The sequence below is a fragment of the Anopheles coustani genome, chromosome 2 (genome assembly GCF_943734705.1).
Source record: "Anopheles coustani chromosome 2, idAnoCousDA_361_x.2, whole genome shotgun sequence".
Lineage (NCBI taxonomy): Eukaryota > Metazoa > Arthropoda > Insecta > Diptera > Culicidae > Anopheles > Anopheles coustani.
The window spans coordinates 52313981-52331998 of NC_071289.1; the positions used below are offsets into that span (position 1 = coordinate 52313981).

At 39.0% G+C, this 18018-nt stretch overlaps 1 protein-coding gene across 1 annotated transcript; it reads right to left on the bottom strand.

Annotated features, from left to right (window-relative positions):
• Positions 1 to 596: 596 nt before the first annotated feature.
• On the bottom strand, positions 597 to 14508 carry LOC131264344 (G-protein coupled receptor dmsr-1). Its single transcript, XM_058266648.1, has 6 exons — positions 14422 to 14508; positions 10249 to 10417; positions 5708 to 5834; positions 4064 to 4258; positions 2528 to 2729; positions 597 to 908 (listed from the first exon to the last, which is right to left on the bottom strand). Exons 2-6 carry the CDS (start codon positions 10355 to 10357, stop codon positions 597 to 599), a joined length of 945 nt encoding a protein of 314 aa, XP_058122631.1. The 5' UTR covers positions 10358 to 10417; positions 14422 to 14508.
• Positions 14509 to 18018: the final 3510 nt, after the last annotated feature.

Here is an 18018-nt window from a genome sequence, read left to right on the forward strand (position 1 = left end):
CTATATTTCATCAAATGATAGCCTACAAGTACCAATGCATCTTTTAAGCCAGGTTTTATTTCAAATTGTTTTTTTCCCATGTTTAAACAATTTGTTCATACAGGTCTACCAAGATTTAGTTAATGGCCCACAAACCATGTTACAACAATCATTCTAGAGAGTTCTGTTCCGAAACCATTGGAAGTATCGTCTACATTTGTATTACCTCATACGGTTGCCATTCTTGGACAATACGTGACCCCATTGGATAGAGTAGAAGTTTATCTACACCATGCCTGTTAAATTGTTGTCCTAGGTCAAGTATTTCCTGATATAATCTGGGTTAAAGTTAAAATTGTAGACTGTACGGAAACTTTATTGTTTGACTGTACCTCGAACGGTTGCTTCGAGGCAATGATAGCGTTCGAGAAAGCATTTGTTGAAAGTCCAGCAGGTCTTGCGGCATCAGGCAGTAATTACACGATTTGTGGATGTGATTGCGGCCTTTAAAGGCAGTGGCGATTTGGATCATTTCGATGTTGGTGATGATGATGGTGGCGGTGCGGGTGGTGCGGGTGGTGGTAGTGATGATGGAAGTGCATGGTCTGATGACACGATCAGACACAGGTTGTCGTGATGCCGGTCATACGCGTATTCTCGGCCCTATGGGTTGGAGTTTTGAAAAAAACCGACTTGAAGCTCGTGCGGAACTGCTTGGACATCAGCCCGTACAGGACGAACCCGATGGCAGCGTTAATTAAGGCTAGCAGGTCCATCACCTCGCCGAACAGACCGTAGCAGCGGCGGAAGAAACACTTTTCCAGCATGCCACTGAGCAGCCCGAGAATGCCCTGGGGAAACTCGGTGAACAGAAACAGCAGCAGGACTGCCACGAGAAGCGTGGTGGTTCGATCCGCCCGTCGATCCGTCTTCGGGTGGCTGGAACGGAGCGAGAAAGGGATGCGGATAGGCGAGAAGGATAAAACCAGATTTTAATTAACTGACGAATAGATTTTTCACGCGCGACAAGCAAATTATTGTTGAAGCAGATAAAACGAGGTGATTATAATGCATAATAACTAATAACAACAGTAATAATAAAAATGGTTAAAATAATGTAAACTAGTTTAACATCGTTGCCTCTCTAAAACTTTTGATTACGTACTTCATTATTATTCCTTGTAATAATTTGTTCATTTTAACGAATCTTGGGGAAAAGCAAAATTCGTTGCAGATCCCGCTGAACAGTTGTTTTAAGTATTTTTTATTCCTGTTTTTCCTTTACAGTCGAGGCTTATTTCACAACTCAAAGTGCGTTTATATTCAAATCTCCAATATTCATAGATGATTGAGATAGCTTTTCTGTTTTTAAGCTTAATACTAGCCATAAACAATCTAAAAATAAAACGAATCAGAAATAGAAAGTTACTGCGATTGAATGATGAATGTTTGCCAGACAGTTGCAATTCCCTTTGAATGCAGAGTGTCATGTTTATTTTCGCTCAATGAGCGGACATTCGGCATGGAACTGGAAGTAGGTATTTTTGTACTTTAGCTTTGACAAACCAGACGCAATCTGTACAACACATTTACAACACACGCGTGCAACATTACAGCTTGTGAATAAGGATAAAAATATCAGTTCCACGAAAAGTGGCGCGACCAAATATTCCTTTCTTCATTGTATTACCCTCGTCAAAAAAACGAACTGCTGTGGCAGGGTTCGCACTTTTTCCCTAGTCTCGGCATGAAAAGCGTGGTCAGAATGAAAAAACCTGCATGGCGATCTGGGACGTCACGGGTTTAATTATATGATGGTATATTAAGTTTTCCTAGAACTGATCGGATGGGATTGCTGGACCGACAGTGATAAAAAACAGATTGGAATCATTATCAAACATTTTCTCTCATTATGGGAAGGTTGACTTTGTGATACTTTGCAGCAAATATACAATGTTATAACGTTAAACACTTGACTGTTGTTTGTAGAAATTGAGCTAGGTGTCAATTCAGTAATTTGCAAAATTTGAATGAACAAAATAACAAAGTTATGAAAGAAAAATATGGTTGGAATACAAACAGGGGCATACAAAGTATTCATAACACTCCGATTTTACAACAATGTTTTCTGATTAACGGGTCCTAAAAAAATATTACATGTTGAACTATCATTATACCAACTAATATTAACGTTATTGTACTAACTAATACTAAGATCGCTAAACTACAGTTGGTATAGAAAAAAAAACCTCAAATGTCTGTCACTGTATACTAATTGAAAATAAACGATGAAATGCGTTTATTGTTGCCTTTTATGTTTTATTCCTTGTATCGTTGCCTTTTATGTTTTATTCCTTGTTTCATATTTCAATGTCGCCTTTCGCACTGAATAATAAATAGCCAAAACGAAAAAGAAAAGACACTACCACAGCAGAGTAAACCAGATTCGGTACTAAATAGTCTCTCCTAGGGTTTCCGCCTGAAACTTGTTTCACTTGCGGTTCGCTTCCTTTACTACTAACTATCCTTACCGGTTTCCATTGGTGACGGATGGTGGGTTCCCCGTGCTAGTACCGCCACTCTGTGGCGTAACCGATGGGGCTCCGTTTTTCGGATAATTTCCACCCTGTTTCAACTTTATACGCCTCTTACTAGCTTTCCACAGGACCTGTATTAGCACGCAGCTGATGACGGTCAGGATGGTGCAGGGTATCAGTTTGATTATCACCGAGTGGATCCAGAAGTTGTACCTGATGTGGGAATAAAAAGGTAGCATTGAAATCATCAAACAAATATCCTAAGCTTTCGCTTACAGAAAAAGGAAGTAAGGGGGTTAGGTTCTAAAGAGGAAAGTGGGGCAAGATGCACCTACATGTTTTAAGTTGAATTACGTAATTTAAAATATGTTAAGTTATGTGTGATATTTGATATAGAACATATCATTAAGTGTTTAGTACATCCTATTATAATTTCATTTCTCTTAAAATTTGACAGAGAAAACAGGATAAAGCAGGATAAGTCTACGATCTTGTGAGATTGCCTCGTAAGTTTAAGGTATAAACAATTAATTTGCGATATTGCAATCAAGCTACAATATAAAACAAAGAATAAAAAAAGAATAAGACTCATAATCCATAATCATTCTGGTTATACAGAGAAAAACCATAAATATGCTCAACAAGAGGAATTTTGTATGGAGACAGCGTATGTGGGACAGAGTGCTTCGGTTCTGGCAAAAATAGCAAAATACTGAATGTTTCTAAACTTATTTGCTAGTGTCCAAACTAAATTAGCATAAGGTTGTACATATTCTTCATTCATTTTTACTTTTATAATTCTCAATTTCAAAGTTCCGTGATGAGATGAGGCAATAAACCCTACATTTTTAAAGTATACGTGAAGCATGCTTTTTTTTAAATGGTTCTAAGTGGAAACGGGAAATATCGCTTCGTGAATGGTAAACGTTGATTTTGAAGAAAACTTTTATTAAGACACAATAAAGAATATTTTCCAAATGGGATTCGAACACCAAACCTCTGACGCAAAACTCGAGCACGTCTACCAGTACACTATTTGTGAGAGACGGTTGTGTAGGGAAATTATGTACAGATGCAAATGGCTATGTACACATAGCCATACCAAGCATTTAATTTAATAATGGTCATGATTATTTGAAATCTACGCATCAAAATGGGAAAAAAATTAGTTGACCGAAGTATAAACAGTTTTTTCATGATTGTTTTTAGAGATGTTACGTAGTTTTTCAAATTCTAACATGAAGCTGTGTGCTTGCTGAATAATTATTAACGGGGTTTGCGCCTCACAGTTTGGGCCATTTAGCGCCTACAATTCGGAAAAATACCGCGAGAAAACTGACGAGCACCGATAAAACTGACAGATTGCGTCGTTATCTCATGATAACCTCTATTTTTTGGTAATAGAAGACAAGTTGCAGAATCGAACTGTGAAAATTGTGGTTACATTTCTCGAATAGACTGCTAGAAATTATTGTTACTTTTCACTCTTACGGGGTGCATATTGCCTCATCTTACCTTATTTTTGTTATGAGTATTGTCCCACTCACCGATAGACGATGGCGCTCTCATCCGTGTCCAAGTGGTACAGCACCAGCTGGGTGTCGCCCTCGAAGACGAACGTCTGCCGTATCGTGAAGACGAAGTAGGTCGGGAAGCACAGGATCGGCGCCAGAATGTAGCACAGTGCGATGGCCTGGCCGTAGTTTGACTGGGCGTAAATGGCCAGCGACCCGTGCGGATGTCTGATGTGAACGGGGAGGAGAGAACTTTGAATCGACGACATCGAATGAAATGTGCTTCAAAGTACACTTGGAAAAGTTGTGAAAAACGGGTTCGCTTTGTTTATAGCATAACTGCATGAAGTACACACTTTCTGGACTTTACTGCACATAAGACAAGCTGCCTCTTATGCAGGTACTAGCTGAATTCAAATACACGGTAGTTTCCCACAAACGTTCTTTTGTTGCCAAAGTTTTGTCATTATAAAATATAGTATTTACCCACTGTTTGGTTTGTTTTTTATTTAAATAAAACTAACCATTCTCTTGTGACTTTTGCTACAAATTTCTATTTTTCTTACAAACGTAAGCTCTCTCATGTATTTATTCCTCCATCATCTTTGAAGCATCCCAGGGGCGAATTGGGCAAACTACCAAGTTCCCAAACGAAGAAACGGAAAAAAGAAAACGTAGACGCATCAAACTTCTAAGACCAGCTGTAAACTTCTGGCAGGCTACGTTAAAATGCATGGTCCTTACAGCGTACCAAGAAAGCAGCCCTTGGTTTTTCTCTTCACGCGAAAACCGGAATCGGCACGTGGAAGGCTGCAATAACTACTTTAACGACCAGGATAGCAACACCGAGCGTGAAGTCATTAGCAGCCTCTTATTTCACTCGTACTTTTTGCCGGGCGTTCGGAAGCGGACAAAACCCGGTGCCAGTGGTGCTTTTCCGTTCGCTCCAAATCGTTGGAAAGTCGCTTCCGACGACAGAACGACATCAATTAACCTCATTCGTGTGGGCAAAGGGTGGAAATGGAGGCATGGAAAATAATGTAAACCCTGTTGTTTTTCAGTAGCGCTCGCTTTCATCTTCTGCCATTACGCCGGACGCTTCGACATCGAACGGAGTCCCGGGCAGCCTCAATGGCCTCGATGCAAACCTTCCCAGCGATCGGACGGGGTTTGATGTTGATAACGATTTTAGCAAGGGGTCGGAGCGGGGCTTTAAAAACTTTATTCGGGCGGCGTAAATTGCGGTGCAGGTGAAGCAATTGAGTGCCGTTTATATTGCGGTCATCCATCAAAAACCCACCGAAGGTCGTAGAAGCGAGGCGAAATTCAATTTAAATACTAATCAAACATATATAACCCTTTCTGGGAAGAAAAACTGTCAAATTCGGTAATGGGACCGGTTAGGATGGCGACTTTGATCTGAGTGAATCCTGAACGCCGCAGATAACCTAGATCTTTTCAATAAAAACGAGGGCAAAAGATTCGGTAAGGTCAACTAGACTTACATTTACAATGTTCGTCGTTAAACATGTTGATAGCAAGTCGATTGGCACATTCAGATCTTAACGGTATATAACAAACATAAATCATTTCAAAACCTCCGGCTTTCTAAGAAAGGATGCGAAGAATATATTCGTACTAAGTCATGCGAATTAATTATTCTGGTCATTAACTTACTTAATTGCTATGTATCTCCATATGGCGAGTGTTACCGTGAGCAGGATGGAGATGGTGTGCAGAATTTGAGTGAAGTGCATGTGAAACATCAGATATGCGGCCCAGGAGTATGGATAGTCCCGACGATCTGAAAGTAGGATGTTTGAGGCGAATCGTTATACTATTGCTAGCTGATGCATTAATTTTCATGTTAGGAAATGATTTTTTCTTAGAGTAACGAGATAGACCACGTAACAAATGGCTGTAGCTGTATACACGGTGTCCGATATATTCTCATACACTTTTTTCATCGAGTTCTACACTTTCTACATATTTTTGAAACAGTTTAATGTGTTTAAATAAGACATTAAAATTTGTGTTTGAATATTTACATCTATTTTTCATATTAAATGAAAGATGAAATAGTGCCGGACTGAGACGGAACAACGCTTCCGCTGCATGCTCGGAGAACGTCTGTCACTAAGAAAGTAATTTCTCTACAGCAATCCCAGGCTGTTCTAAATTACATATTTGGACTTTATATGGTTATGGTACCAAAACTCCGCTCCCCCCATGTTTTAGAGGTGTATATAAAAAAAACGTTATAAATTCTGTAATGGGTTGTTTTCAGCATGTTAGGAAGCGGTTTCAATATCTTTTGACACTACTTTTTGATCCATATGTGATAATGAGTAAATTTGACTTTCTAATATAAGCAAGCAAAACTAGTTGATTTTGGCCCAGTTCGTTCGAAATTGCGAGAAAATAGTGATGGAAATCGTGCGTGTCGTATGAAACTGTTTGGTGGTAAGAAATAATAGATGTTTCAATTTGTATGATAATATATTGGACACCGTGTACACATGGTAAAAGTGTCCTGGATGTGTCCTTGATATACTGAACCCATTTGATTGCTGCAAAAAGGGGAAGGTGAGGCATAATAGGTACTAAATCCATTGGACGTAAGACACATAATTTCTAACAATCTTTGTAATAAATAATTCAATGAATAATGAATAATCTAATGTCTGGTATCAGAAATAAATATTAAAGATTGTCTATTAAATAGATTGTAGCTTATAATGGTAAAATATGCATCACTTTGAGTAAAAGACAGTAAAGGACTATTGTTGGACATTCTCTCATTGCTTAGGGTTTGAATGCTCGTACTAGACTGTTTTGCCAAGCAAAAGATGATTTATATTTTCCATGGGAGAAGATATTCTACCTTACTTTTGATTTTGTGTGAAAACTTGTTCTTATTGTTATTCATAAACTAACAAGATTGTAATCTATCATTTATATCCATACAATACTTAAAACATCAGTTTGGGTGAACTAAGTGAATTAAGAGATTGAATAGTCAACTCAAAATGTGCGAATGCATTTTACTTTGTCGGTACATATTAACCCCTTTTCCCCTACAGCTCTTCATAATTGCCTTCAGATCTCTTCCTGGAAGTAAAACGTCTTATCGTTCAGCAGAAGAGTGTTGCTCCCCTTGCGAATGGATTCTGATGAAAAGCATCACCCTCTATGTGACACGTATTTATTGTATGCTTATCGGAGTTATCGTATCATTTCACTCCCTAATGGCTTGCACCTGCTGCTGCTGCTGCTGAGCTACTGATATCCATAACAAAACATTTCTTTCCGATCGGAAGGAGCGATTTGGGACCGACCTGCGTTTTTAGGATGATGGAACTTTATTCGTTTATTCGTGCGCCAACTTCGATTATTGTAAGGGCAGCCACAATGTCAAAAACTTGGCCAACGAACCAACCACGTTACGCCACACGTGCCCATTAATAGAATCGTTTCCTTTCACCGGGCGACTGCCAACTGTTGCTTTCTAACTTTTTAAGCACTCATGCTTCATCCTTCCGAGGGTTTTTGCATATCACGGAGTCAATAAAGCTCCCCGGTGCTCCCTCAAATTTAATAGATATCATTCAAGGCAAGCGGTTTGTCAATTTTCATGTAATTTTTCTGGTCAAGTCTGGTGTTAATAAAAAAGTTATTTTAGAAAGAATGTAAGTTGTACTAGGCATGTTGATATATTTAATATGAAAATAATGTATTTTTTTATTTTTATGTTATCGAATTTTATGTAAATCATCTTCATATAAGTTGTCTGCATTTATCCACCAGTTCCTTCCTGCATTTTGTACGATTGGTCAACCTAAGGCGGTTCAAATTTTGGTAGTTTCTGTTTGCAAATTCATAGACACCAAAAACATGCAAATCTCTGATGATGTTTGTTTACTGTCTTCCTCACCAAGCTTTATCAAATAGTTCATATCCGTAATACTGTCTAATCGTCATACAAAATGGAAACAAAAAAGCTGAAGAAATACACTCAAAGAAGCCTAACTAATGCACATGTGAATGAAACCTGTAGCATTACACGGATCTTCGAAGGTTTTTATAAGAAAAATACAAAATAACTTAGAAACAAAACTCAGCTCTAAAATGCGATAACCATGATCAAGGTTGGGAGTTGGTCCCTTCTTAGCTGATCGTTTCCTTTTGTTTCCAGAAAAAACTATAGCTGTAATTCGAAGTGGGAATTAACCAAATTTCAAATGAACCTCAAGCGTTTTGTGATTTCTTCAGACTCGAGCAAAGAAATTATCAAAGCGATTTCAAAGTCGTTGCGAATTCGATTCGATTGGCGTGAAGCAAAAACCTATGAAATATGTTTGTCTGAATAGCATTTTAACTCTTTTCCGCTCGGTTCGCTAAAAAAGAATGGTAACGAATATAGAATGTGTTATTCGTTTTCCTATCGCCCCCGCGCAGAGGATTGCGTCATTTTTGATTCATTTATCATCTCCAGGAAGTCCGCTTATTTTCCACGTGTCATCGAGCTTGATAAATTGACGTGTTGACGGGATGTTGTTATGGTTTTCGGGTCTCGAAACAAACACCCCACAACCGACATCGATTGGTTATAAAATCTATCGATATCGCATCGATAAGAAAACCTTTGCTGTCCTACCCCGGTCGGCTCGGATGATGGGTGGGAAATCTTAATTTCCTTCCCTGGCGGCGTTGAACGATAAAATATGTGGATCGTTGTTTCGTTGCAAACGGTCTTCGGTACGGTGAACGGTGAGATTTTCTGAGACGTCAAACATCATCATACATGCCGCCCTCAGTCTTGACTGTTTGCCGGTGAATTCGTGGATGTGCAGCGCAAATTGTTTGTTCTGCTAAGCTGCCTCGATCTGACAAGCCATCACAGGCTTAGCGGGGCGAACCAAGATCAGCAATTCTTGGAATGTAAGTACCGAAGTACTTTTTTTTTGTTCTACCTAAAGCAGCCCCAGATTTTCGCGAGGGATTTGCATTAATCTGGTAAACACTCGGCCCTATGGGCTCCTACACGAGGATGGCACATGAGCGATGGAGAAAAGAACGTAGAAATTATGTTTATCCTTTAAAAACATGAAATGGATAAACACGTAGCGTACAGCAGGAAGTGCAGCATATTCATGACGATCCTTACACAACATAATGCGTAAGGAAAACAAAGGAAATCTCAGCTTCGAATGATGATAAGGAATGAGCCAAAAGAAAATTGATGATAATTCAACTTTTAAAAAACTGAACAATGGATTTGGAAAGCTAGTTGTATTCGGATCGATATCGAATAGGAAAAAGTCAAAACACAATAGTTGCTGGAAATACAAACAAACCGGAAAATATAGTGCGGATTTGATCATTGGAGGTTACATACAACAATAGCTCGTAGGGACTTTAAAACCTTCAATGAGTTCCTCAAAGTCCAAGCACTGAACAATACTGAACACTTGAACTGCCTAAACTTGGTGCATTTACAAGTAGTTTGGCATATTTAAATTCACGACGGTTTGCAGCTCCAGTGCGTCAATCTCATTTTCGAAAACAGTTGAACTATAACATCGCATTGCGCTTCTTTTTGACAGTCTGCCATTGACCAGTGCTAGTGAAATACATTTTGTGCTAAACGCGTGGTGAACGTGAAGGCACGAGTCGAAATTGAAATAAACATAAGCATACGCTTATCATGGCATCAGCATCTGATGGGAGCTGTCTCGCTTGTGATTAGCATATTTAAAGCATACGGCCGTAAAAAAAAACCGATAAGTAAATTATTCAAAAAATCCAGCTTCCAGGCAGTCATGTTCCGTTTCCTACAAAGCGCTACTACTTCCGTTAGCAGTTTCAGCTAGTGAACCATTGATAAGGATTTGACTATTGCAGTGTTTCGTGTTTCGTTACTAAATGAGACATCTCATGTAGGCAGGATAAACAAGCACGTGAAAGTTCTGTAGGAAAGTATGCTTCAGCGATGAGTCTAAATGTTTTGAATTTTATCAAAACACATCATTATCCTGTTCTACCTATCATATATACAAACACGCAGATGAAGTAGATAATCAAAACAAAATAAGTGAAAAAAGAATTCCAATAAATGTGGACGAGCAACTTGTGGTCAGGACGAAAAATGACGGGTCATTTTGTTACTTTGTAAAAGTGTCACCGCCAGTACGATTAGATAGGTTCACAACGCTTACCTGGTAGAATTAGGTACATATAAAATGCGAACGGTATATACTCAATCATGACGAACATATCCGTCACCGAGAGCCACTTTAGAATGCGATTGATGGGCACTTTGGTCATGTCCTTCCTCGTGAGCACTATAATGTTGAGAATATTGGCTATGGTACCGAAGAAGCATATCTGGAAGAACAAAGATAAAAGAAAATATGATTATGCCTGTTTGTTTGTTGTGTTCTTATCTTTCTAAATGCAATTTTGAAACCTAGCGAAATGGTTTATGTACACAGCGACGCTCGAGTTGCATTTACTACGGACAGATCACGATTGATTCGTTGTTGAGATCTGTTCGATGTGTCTCGATCGAGTATTAAAACCCCACCCAATCCAATTAGCAACATACTTGTCGTGGTGTTTGCTTTCCCATGCCGGACCTTGCGGATCATGGCGCTTTTCAAGGGAAGAATGGGAAATGTCCATAATTCATGCGAAACAACGTGCATAACTACGTTAAACGTGATGTAGGCAAATTTATTTCGGTTGCTGTTGATACCGTCCCACTCCTCAGCGACCTCGGAGGCGTGGTATTGGCCGGCGGTAGCCCGAAAGCTATTTATGCATCGCCCACATGAGCGCACCGCCGAATCACGAGAGGTTTATCATTGAGTGCTTCAATGAAAACGTTAAATTTATGTCTGGTGGAAAAACGACGCCACGCAAATAAAAAACAACAATAACATCACCAGCAACACAAACAAAACGGTAACATTTTCCGCGTGCACGAGAGTCTTCCTGCTGACATATTAATTCCCCGAGGCGGCTGATGGTAAAGTTGGTACCGTGGGTAAGTTCAAGACTTATGCTTTCGCTGTTGCCGACGTGCTGTAGCTCAGGGAGGAGCATGTTTTATTTCGCATTTTCCCACAGCTTAGCAACTTGGCGAACTCGGGGTAAGGATTTACTTTATTTGCCTGTAATGGTGTATTGCTGAATAGGAAAAATACAAGGAATGCGCTAGGTTGAGGCTTTGTTATAGTTTTGCGTTATCCTTCTCAACAGATTATCATCCGAGAACGCATCTTTTACTGCATTTTTCTTGATCTAACTGCATAAATATTAACATTTCTATAGTGTCATAAATTATGTACAAATATAGCCTCATTTTTAAACTGGGTTCGCTTCAAAGGTTCAATTCCATGGCATGTATCGTATATTAAACATGGATTGCTTGATTGGATTGCTGAGGTAAGCCTTTTTGGATATTTGTTGACGATGTGTAACTTTAACCATAAACTACGTTATCGTACTTCAGATGAATACATTCTCTACTAAATGCTTCTTGAATTTAGGCGTTATAAACATTAGTTTTATTTTCATAGAGCGTGTTGAACGGCCATGCTTTATCAAAATTCGCACTGCCCTATCCGTTTCCATTGGCAAATGCGCTTTTACCGCGAATGCTTTTACTCGTTGCACAACTAGCAGACTAATCGCCCGCATGCATTGTGCATCGCACAGCAGTGCACAAATACGTTAGATGTATTCCGCGAAGCAGGATATCCCTTTGGGTTACGAGGCACCAAAATAATACATCAAGCACGGCCAGACAACCGCGAAACCATTTGCCCACGCAGCAGTGCCCTATATATATTCCTAATCCCTTCATCGCCAGACAAATCATACACCATTTCCGGTGGAAAGCTAGTTAGATTTGGCATGAGGAATTTGTTTGCTTCATTTTGTTCTGACGCATAATGCCGTACGTCCATTCATTCCGCGCATATTTATTCATAGGTTCTTTTGCAATGGAGTTTTTTCTACCATTTTATTTATCATATCATAGCCGTGACCAGTAAATTTGGTCCCGAAAGCAGATCTCCATGGTACTATTTTTTCAAAAGCGCATCAATTTTGTTCCTAAGGCATATTCTTTGGACAAAACGCATCCATTTTTTTTTCGGCCATATATTTTTATAATTTTAAACCTATTTTGGATAAATTTAAACAAAAAGGAAGACATATGAATTTTTATCTTATTAATAATTTTGTCTTACGGCAATTTTGTTGGTCATTTTAATGTAAACGATAACGATCGTGCTCAATATTTTTTTAGACAGGGATGAAATTTAAATTGAGCGACTGTTTGATGCGATAGAGTCAAGAATGGTTGCTTTAGAGCAAAGGTGTCAAACATGTGGTCCGTTTCAAAGAAGCGTTTGATTCTAAAATACATGTATATTTTTTCGTTAGAATATAAAAAAGGGTTTCACAACTTTAGGTCGACGGAGTTCGGTGTCTTCTACTTACAGTTTCAAATGAATGTAAATGCTTTCTTCTATCAGAACCAATTGATTGATTTATCGCATTTTATACAAAATATAAATTTATAAATACAAAAGAAAATATTTAAATTTGCTATATTAAGTGCTTTCTAAACCAACATCTTCGGAATTTTTCAAAATGAACTAAACTAGCCACAAACATTTTACCGACATTTCGGACTGCATATTTTTGTAAGCAAAGTTTTCTTTACAAATTTATTTTAATATTATATAGGATTATCATTACCATCATCGATGGTCCATCAATGGATACACCCTGAAGAACTGTTTAAATCTAAAGTTCGTGCTCTCACGAGTAAAATTGAACATTTCAATTTATTCGAATTTAAATACTGCATTTCAGTTTTTTTTTATGCAATTAGTCTTTCTGTTATTAAAGAAACATTTTCTGGATTTCATAAGCTATGTTTGAAGCGTTGCTGATTGACCGCGTTCACGCCATTGTTTCGTTTCCAATGCTGCATGCTGCTGCACTGAGCTATTCAATCACTCTCATCAAATTTATTGTTTTTTGAAAGGTAAAATACTAAATTATACTCCTTCTATCAGGCAAACTGCAAAAATTGAAAAGTAAAACATAATTGTTAACTACTTGAGTGAGAAAAAAAACTGACATGAACTGATTTTGTTTGCCCGAAAATTTATTTCAAGGAGAAATGTACTCCTTGGATTAAAATAAAAAGATTGATTAACAAAAATAGTGTCCTGCACATATTAAAATTATTTTTCATTTTTTCACAAAAAAGGACCATTTCAGTTTTAAAACGACTAAAAAGGTATTTTATTAAAAAGTAGGGGGTCCGCGACAGCCGAGCGGTAGCGCCGGTTAGAAAATCGGCCCATGAGCGCCGGGGCTCACCACCTCGACGGCGTGGGTTCGAATCCCAACCGAGACCGGACCCTCCCCTGTACGAGAGGACTGACTATCCACGTACCACAGGGAAACAAGTCTCGTAAGCCCTTAACGGGCAGGCATGACCAAGAGGTCGTTTACGCCAAAAAGAAGATTAAAAAGTAAAAAATATATTTTCTCCATAAAAAATTATATTATGGGTTCTTTCGGAAAGTTATTGATGATTTCGCATAAAATAAGCCAAATAAAAGTACATTTGAATGAAGGGAGGTAAGTTGTAGCAAATCTAATTGAAATTTTGATTGAATTGAAATTTGATTGATTAGGATGAATCCTAATTGAAATTTTTATTATAATAAAAACATTTATTAAAATAAATAAATGTATGTTAAATGTAGCGTATGTTTTAGAGCCTTCATTTTATAACTGCTTGGGGCCCCTAGAACGTTTAATCCGCCGCTGCGAACAAATACCATAGAGAAGAGAATTGCTGCACTATTTCAACCAACAGTGGGTTAGGACTAGCCCGTAATAAGTCTCAAACTACATTTATTTACCAAGAAGATGTACTTAATGCAGAAGAAGTCAGGGGAAGAATCTCGTAGAAATCATTCTTTAACCAGCCCTGTTTGGAAGGATAAAGCTAGTGGAAACATCCCAAATTGGACAGGTAAATCAATGTAAAGTGTATGTTTCCTAGTCGGCACAAGCAAAATACTTGAAAGCTCCTCTTCACCAACGGTAGGTGTTCTTAGATTCTTCCGTTAGGACCTGCTCCGCAGCGGGAATTTGTTTCGACAATTGAGAATCTGATTGAGACGAGTACGAAACACGATGCAAATGGAAAAGCTTCGACCAACGGTGATTAAGTTCGTGCATCATTAGATCGGGAATATGATTGATCGAGCGAAGCGCAAACCATCTCGGGCTATTCCCGGAACGCCCAGAGGGAGCCCCTCACATCATGCGTAGCAATCATGCGTTCAACTTACCACAAGTGAAATGTAACCGTGCAGCAGTTTGTACTCGAGCAGGATTTCCCGGACGGCGCCCTTGCAGTAGTCGCTGCAGTTCGTCGGATCGACGTCGTCTGCGTCCGGCAGCTCCGGTGTCGTTCGGTTGAGGCGGTTCAGCGACTGGAACAGCTTCTCCAGGAAGTCGTTCACGTACTCCTGGGTGATGTTGTGCTCGGTGATGTTGTGGAACTCGAACGCGTGCCGGTAGAAGTTCACGCTCCCGGCGCCAGCCTTTACGCCCGGTTCGTCCATGGCGGGCCCGAATCGCGTATCGAGGATGTACAGCAGGCGGCGGCGAAACTCAGTGACGTTCAGCACGACGGCCGTGGCGGTATCGTTGCTGTAGATGTAGTGTAACCATTCTAGGACACGCTCTTCCACGCTGCGCTCCATGCTGCCAGGATCAATCAACGCCGCCAGGCGGCGTTAGATCGTACCGACCGTTCCCGATGCCTGAAGGATCCATTGTCTGCAGCCGAGAAGCCGTCCGTTTCCGCTCCGTTTCCCCCCGGGGGTTTTGGGACCATCGTCGAGGATGACCACGATTGGAAACGAGCGAATAATAAAACGTATCGTTAGTGAAACCTTCATGGCAAACAAATTTCATTTTCCCATCCGATACGGTGGCGAGTTTCATTTCGTTCCGCTGCGGTCGGTTGGACGGTTTTGGGAAAATAGCCCTGAGTATCTGGTGGTGTGTGTGTGTGTGTGTGTGTGTGTGTGAAGTGTGAGTGAGTGTGTGTACGTGCAGAGCCGAGCTGAGAAGGATCCCAGTTTGAAGTGGGTCGCTCGGGCTAAGGTTCGAAGTACTTTTGACAGGCAGCTACTAAAATCCCTGCCTCGAAAGTGATTATATTGACATGCCTTTTCGTATTTACAGTTAATCCGCTCGTGGGATGTAAATTTTTCCAGGCCAATTTGGCTTCCCACTTCGTTCGTTGGGGCTCATTTCCTTCGCCGGGGAAGGCGGTATCGGCAAATAAACGACGGCGGGATGTAACTGATCGAGTCGGTCACCCCCGACTGCTTTGGAAAGTCGGTCAAGTTGAGAAATACTTTGCTCGCTGCCCGCAGGATTACGGACGAGGTTGAAGGCAGCGCACTTCTGTGTGGCTGTGGGTAAATTGATTCCGGAACGAATTGCTCATGCATTTTAAAGTAGCCGAATCCAGAAAGTACGCCAATCGAAAAGGGGGAACATCATTTAGAGATGGCTGCATCCCGAAGTGGACGCGCTACTTAAGCGGATTGCTAAGGAAAACGTGAAATGGACAAAGCGCTTGTAAAATGTAAGCTCTTGTCTGGTAAATAATAAATTTCGCTCTAAATTGAAGGGCAGTCGACAAGAGGATTGCAAAGTAATTGCAAATGAAGTGAGTGGTAAATTTTATATTGAAGGAGTGAGTGAATTTTAATGAACAAAATAATATGCATAAATTAGGCATTTAAATATAACTGAATTCATATCATAGTATTTATGGGACAGTTGAAATGATTTGTTGCGAGAAACCAATAATCATTCGCACTTTGAATGTGAAACTTAATTTAACTAAGCATTTCAATGTAAAATTTAATTTAACTTAGCAGGGTAAGTGCTCCTATAGTGATGCTAGTACCAATAGTGGATGTAGTAGAATAAAATTCTGGCTCTACGACGAAATAAATACAATGGAGGTATTTGTTCTTCTATGAAATGTTTTTTGATTTTCTGCGAAGTGTTTAAACGATAAACCTTCTCATCTATTAAATTAAGGTTTCAAAATTAATATTTTCCGAACAGGTTGTACTAATAAGCAGGATTTCTTAAGAATTTTTCAGGTATGCCTTGATTCCTTAAGACTATACATCACTGCAAAATGCATTGGTTTATGAGAGGTCTACGAGCCCAATGCATTGGTCTATGACCAAGACAATCCATTGACCTATGAGTAATTTTACCGTTCTGTTTTAATATGTGTCAAAAATAAGTCACAGTCAAAATATATTCAGTTATTTCCAAGTACTTCCACCACTATAGGAACACGATACCACAACTATAGGAACCATACCACCATTATAGAAGCAACCAACTTCGGAAGAAATATACGCTTTTTTCGTGTATTTTCAATGGTTTGCGGTGAAAATAGATGTTTTCCTGAAGAAAAGTCGTGTTTCGATCATAATTGGTACAAATACGTAAAATATTGTATTCTTAACACTTATAAATTACATCATATTGTTAGTTACATTACTAAGTGCACCACTATTGATTCCGTTACCCTATAACTATTTTATATGATAAATAATAATTAGTTAGCTATTTTATATGATAAATACTAAAACTACACTGCGTTAGACCGCACTATAACCTGTGAGAGATTGTTGGCTAATTAAATCTACTGTAAAGACCGACAGATTTGGTTTGAAAAGAAGAAAAATGTTAAGGTGAAGGCTTTATTTACAAATGATCCATTTTCCTAATAATCGGTACATAGAGAAAAAAACGAATTTAGGATTGGGATTTTCCACAATTTAAAGGGAAAAAAAGCACAAAGTTTTCCTTAATGTATGAATATTACCACAAAGTTAAGGGGACATTTTTTAAATGATAAATTGTTAAACAAAAATGGTGTAAACAAGAACACTTCAAAACTCTTTCACGCAATGTAGCATTTTAAGTTTTGATTTATACTGTTCAACTCAACTTCAATAAAACAAAAAGAAACACCCCCTTACATTAATTGATGATTGATGTTAGTTAAAGCATTTATGTGGTTAAAACATGAAATATAATACGGTTTATATTGTTCTAGATTGAATTTACTAGAATGCCTGATAGTATTCCATGTGTAAAGGCATCTATGACAAACGCGTATAAACGCTCAAAATAAGTATAACAAGATATACAATGAAGTCAAATTGATTTTCCAGTTCATCAGCTTGAATGCTTTCAATGCTTATGAAATGTTTTTCTTCATTAAACACATTTTCTCATTCCAAACTGTAGTTTTACTTTTTATTAAAAGTCTAGGACTACCTAAACCTTCGTTCCGGATAAAACAATGAAAGTAATTCAACGCAAAAGATTAAGTTTACTTCTAAGTGCGTGGCAATAAAGCACGAAAGTGGAAAAAGTTCCCTGTAGCTTAAAGTCATCCCGTACAGGAAAAAGCTGATGATGCAAACTTTAAAGGCTCGTAAAGGTTAAGGGCAAAGAAAGGAAAGCAATTGCACACCTGCTGCACTCGACGATAGCGAACGGAGAAGCATATTTCCTACAGCAGTAATAAAGAAAGCGAAAAGAAAGCTATAAAAGACATTAAAATAAAAATACTGTTCAATCTGGTGTGCGGTAAAAGCATGCTTTTCCGTAATCAACGGAAACGGTCCCAATGTTTTGCGGGCGAGGGAAAGCAAGCCCCAGCTTTTGCAATGAAATTTCATGCGACAAAAGATTCCCTGAGTGTGGAAGAAAACGAGGGTCGCTTAACCCGACGACCGTCCCTTGAATGCAATCAGGAGCAAAGACTGCAAAAGGTAACTGAAAAAAACCGGGGATTTTCGAATTGTTTCCTTTATTATCGCAGGATACTG